General features: G+C 37.0%; 1 protein-coding gene across 1 annotated transcript; it reads left to right on the top strand.

Annotated features, from left to right (window-relative positions):
* Nucleotides 1-831: 831 nt before the first annotated feature.
* Nucleotides 832-5,347, top strand: LOC104529962 (beta-1,4-galactosyltransferase galt-1-like; the record flags this gene model as incomplete). Its single annotated transcript, XM_010174412.1, has 2 exons — nt 832-921; nt 4,486-5,347. A coding segment is annotated over exon 2 (801 nt), but the record flags the coding sequence as incomplete, so codon positions are not given.
* Between the last annotated feature and the right edge of the window lie 5 nt (nt 5,348-5,352).

The following is a 5,352-nucleotide window of genomic DNA, read 5'->3' as shown; positions in this document are numbered from 1 at the left end:
TTCAGCTCTAATCAAGCCAACTCTGCAATTTCCCTTTTTCTGTCTAAAGACAGCTTAAGATGTGTGTCTTTCCATAGAGATGAAAGTTATTTAAAATAAAAATTGTAAGCACCACACTCCTATTAAGAGAAAGGAAGAGTTTTTCTCTCTAAATAGCTAAAAAGGTGGGCAAATACAGTTTGCCCCCCCCAAATAAACTGTTGTAGTCTTTGGCATGTCTCACCACCCAGTCTACTCCTCCCATTTAAGTTAGTATTCATATCGGCCAATCAAGTGTTGACTCAAGTTACATCCACCTACTGTTTCAGACACCTGCTGTGGTAGCTAAAAGGTTGATGTGATTACATACTAAGTTTTCTTTTCTGATCTCACAACTGTGCACACAATTGCTGTGTTGACTTTGTGTCATTATAAATTGAAAGAGATAAACTTAACAGAGGACAAAGCTTGCCTGAAAGCTCCTCGGAAAAACACAATTGGCTATTTAAGATTAGACTGTTGAAACACATTAGGTTATAGTTGATCTAATGGGAAGTATTTAAATCCTGTTCTACATAAATCTCCAAGAACATACACACAGACACCATAAAGAGAGGAAAATTATCATCTATCATTCTCCCAGTTAACAAATATGACTGTTGAGAGGCTGAGATAGTATTAACATCAATTGAAGAATGTATCATTTGATTAAATCAAAGTTGTTTATCTGAGAAAATGACAGAACAGAAAGCAAACCGATTTGCCGTACAGGAAGCTAACCAGGTCACGGGTTTTCCCATAGACGGTCAAAAGTACTAGTATAGTTGTAGAGGAAGCAGATCCTGGGGAACAAGCAAGGTTGCAAGGTCTCTCATTTCAGTGGGAGCAGGCAGGACTGGAGCACTGGAAAGCATGAAGTGCTAGACAAAGAGGCTTGAAACTGTGAGTAAATACACTATTGTTTTTTTCCTCTTATGTTCAGGAGGGCATGATTTTGCACATTTCTGTGAAATATCAAGACTGCGCATAAAAAACATGGACTCCATTATTTTTTCTTTACGTAACAACTGAAAAACGCTGGGGTGTTTCTAACTGTTCCATGTAAAATGGATGACGGTGTGTTATAAAGCTTCACTAAACCGGTTCTTAAATGCACGGTTCTTATTGTTTTGTGTGCATAAGTTTCTTGAACTTTGATGATATAACATACCTTTCAGTAAAGGTATGTTATCCGGCTTCTTCTCTGTACTGCAAGTGGTATTAATGTAAACAGGCAGAGAAGGTCCAGAGTTTCTAACATTTTTTAAAACCCTCTTTTTAAAGAGGAGGGTTATTTTTCAGTTTCAGAGCACACCAAATATTTTCTTTAGTAACAGAGACTGTAGTCATACAGGACACGGTGAAACAATCATTTGCTCAGCACTGGAATGTCATCTTACATGCAGTGAGGCTTTGCCAGCAGATGTTCATTTGAACAAAGGACAGTACAAAGCAGGACGACAAACATATCTTAGTAACTCCACAGGTATAATCCTTTTTCAGAATGGCAGTGGCTATTTCTGGTCAGAAATTATTGTTCTGACAATAGTTGAGATGCTGCATTTTTTAATGATCCCATCCCAGCTAGAAAAAGAGAAACGTAGCATTTTTAGTCACCTAATTCAGTGGACACCAGCTAACGGCTGCAGACTGTGGATTCCAGAAGAGGTGGCACAAGCTTGAAAACAACATCGTATTTCATATTTTGGAACAGATGCTATCCCTTTCTTGGGAAATTTGTGTATCAACTAATCTCCCTTTGAGCAGGTCAAGATGAAAGTCAGAAATGAGATGAAAGTTAGCAACCACTGGAGGTTTCCAGAAATGAAATAATTATTTGAGGAGAAAGCAGTAGGTTATTTGAACAGACTGTATAGATCTCCGTGTATCCCTATAGTTTTTATAGACTTCCTTATGTAAAAGGGGCTTACTTGTTTCTTTATTATCCCTGTCTGTAAATTTACAGTCACAATTCATGCCCTAGGAGGCCTCTGTTTCTAATAAGAATGATAGCTTACTTTTTTCCAGATGAAGTGGTTAATAATGCTTTTGACATGCTAAAACTACTCATTGTTGTTAGTCTAAAAATAAGCTATTATGATGAATTTGCATTGCCCAAATTGGGTAACATATGCATATAAAATTTGTGAAGACAAATGATATCAAAATTTTGTTTGCATATAGTTAAAAATGGACAACAGGTTGTTTCACCAGGAAGATGTGAGATGCGAGAGGACATCTGAATGAACTTCCTGCTTTGTGTAATCTGCGTGCAAAACTAAGATGGAGACTTCTGTGAAGAAGGATATACAGGATTTGCTCCCTTTTTACTTTGGCTATAAAGTAGTGGTGTCCCAAAAAGAAGAGGGGGTAAATGAGAGTACTTGCCATGAGTGGATTTTAACATTAGGTCTTTATTGCAGGAAGAGACTACTAGTTTTCTAGTATTTCTTAAATCTTAAAAATGCAATTTTAATGTAAATTTTCCAAGCCTAAATTAGGAAATTTTTAAGGCATATTGCTGCCTGGTGTAAGACTGACAGTTGAAAACATTTCACCAGAACAGTGTAATGATTTTTGCACTTAGCACTTGCATTAAGAAAAAAAATCCTGGACCCTATATTTCTGTAATTAAATGTGACAGACATTAATGATGAGTGCTTTGTTTCACCTCATCCTTCAGTAAATTTGTCCCATCTCTTATGCAGTAAATCATCCTCCCCAGAAAAGTTTCTGTCAGGATTCTCTGGTTTTCTCTACCTTCCTCAGTCACTTGTTGTTCTCTTGGATGGGAAGATTGGACTCATAATCTACTATAGTTTTGCAGCTTCGTGGAAGCTCCTGTCCTCTGTCCTTGTTACATGGCTCTCAGTCTTCAGACCTACTTTCATCTCTGTGAAGAATTCTGTTGATTTCTTCCAAGACAACACTGACAGCTAAATCCCACCTCCAAAGTGGGGGGGGAACCAATTGTGGATAAAACCTGAAAACTAGAACTTGAACTGACTATTTTTCAATGTTGTTGTTGGCTTCTTTTTCTTCTCTGGCTTTCCCCCCCCACCCCCGAAGTTTTCTGTAAGCATTTTTCAATCCCAGTTCCCAATTAATACTAATAAAAAATTCTAAAATATTCTTTATCTTAGTTTCCTAATAGATAGCATGTTAGTAATTGTAAATGTTTTCCAATCCAATAATAGGAATAACAGTAAGTATTTGCAGAGCTTTGGTACACACAGATAAGTGATGATGCAGCCCTACTTTTCTGTATATATTGTAATCTTTTCTATGCAAATATCACTTGCAAAGTCCTGCTTAGCTACTAGTGAGCTAATGACAAATGCGTATTTTAATTTTATTGGTTAATTGAGGAGACAATATTAGAAGTATGGAAAGCAGGTGAGGAGACATCTTCTGCAGAACTGAGTAATGTTAAATTTTGTGAGCATATTAGTAAAACTATTCTGCACATGCAGTGTAATATTATAATTGGTGAATACTAATACTTGCATAACAGGGGAAGATGTACAGCTTACATGACAACTTGCAGAGAGCAACACAAGATTTTAACTTTAGAGAATGGGTCATTATACATCATTCAAAATAACTCTTTACATTTTTTGAGGCCAACAAATGAAAAAGAACTGTTGAGCAACATCTTGGATTTGCAAATTACACCAGGCAGCAATGCTTTCCTCATGTTCTTCAAACCCAGTACTCTGAAGTCAGAATAGAGCTGTAACTAAACTGTTATTCAGCTGAGATTGAGTGTGTACAAAAGAGGACAGAACACCTACAAATGGTACAAACAGTGGTTAATTGTTCTGATGTGTTGTTGTGATGTGTCACATCATATCATGCCCTCATGGCCACTCATAGAATAAAGCAAGGTTTAGCTTAGTTTGGTTTTGTTTTCATTTGCTTTCCATCTTAAATCATTGATGGTTTCAGCATGTGTAAATATCAAGCTGTGATTGTATAAATAAAATCTTCACTTTGTAGTATGATTTGGTAACATCTTGCAGAACTTAAAAGTTTGCATGGCAAGGTTAAGAAGTTCAGTAGTGCATGTAGTCCCAATGAAGGGTGACAATATTCACACAAAATCCTACTGAAATCAACTGCCAACTTAGAACGTTGGTCTGAGACTTGGTACTTTTAGTGGCAAACGCAATTTACATTTAGGGTAATCTGAGCCACCTGAACAAGTGAAAAGGTCATTCTTTTCAAACTTTTCCTAGATGTTTAATACCATAGCATCCTGCTAGGCTCTGAAAACCCACTAGGCTCTGAAAACATGTTCTTTGTGACTTGGGAGTACACTGTACAAAAGGTCAGATCTTTACGCTAAAGTTTGAAGTATCAAACCAGTTACTATTGTGTTTAAGAGAATACAGTTCAATACAAAACATTACTTCTTTTTGGCAAATCACTGAAAGTGTGCTTTTTTGTGTGTTTGTTTTATTTTAGAGAAAGTGAATAGAAGACTCAGTGTAGAGGTCTGTTAAGTTCCAAATGGTGAAATTCAGCAATGATACACTGTGGAAAAAAACATATTTGTGCTGTTATTGCATGTATTCTTATTTTTGCAAGCATTTTAATATGCTCCTGGAAAGATCTTCATCTACAGAATAACATAACGAGAAAAATCTTCCCGCAGGCAACAACTGCCAGTTTAGCAGGTCACCTTTGCAGAGGAAAACCTGCTGAAAATGTAATAACACCATTAAAAGATAACAGAACTTTTGTTATATCCCCATACTTTGATGACCGAGAAAGCAAAGTCACTCGTGTGATTGGGATTGTTCACCATGAAGATGTCAAAGAACTATACTGCTGGTTCTGCTGTCAGCCCGATGGAAAGATACAAGTATCAAAAGCAAAAATTGATGTTCACTCAGACAGATTTGGATTCCCTTATGGTGCGGCAGATATAGATTGTTTGGAACCCGAAAACTGTGATCCGACACACGTATCAATTAATCAGTCTCCACGTGGAAATATTGACCAGCTACCAAGGTTTGAAATTAAAAACCGCAAGGCCGAGACCTTTTCTGTTGACTTCACTGTATGCATCTCTGCCATGTTTGGAAATTACAACAATGTCTTGCAGTTTATACAGAGTATGGAAATGTACAAGATTCTTGGGGTACAGAAAGTGGTGATCTATAAGAACAACTGCAGCCATCTGATGGAGAAGGTCTTGAAGTTTTACATGGAAGAAGGAACTGTAGAGATAATTCCCTGGCCAATAAACTCGCACCTCAAAGTTTCTTCTAAATGGCACTTCTCTATGGATGCAAAAGACATTGGCTACTATGGACAAATCACGGCTCT

This window comes from Antrostomus carolinensis, unplaced genomic scaffold, assembly GCF_000700745.2.
Source record: "Antrostomus carolinensis isolate BGI_N321 unplaced genomic scaffold, ASM70074v2 scaffold14588, whole genome shotgun sequence".
NCBI lineage: Eukaryota > Metazoa > Chordata > Aves > Caprimulgiformes > Caprimulgidae > Antrostomus > Antrostomus carolinensis.
The sequence above is the reverse complement of the archived record's forward strand: the minus strand, read 5'-3'. Positions and strand labels throughout refer to the sequence as shown.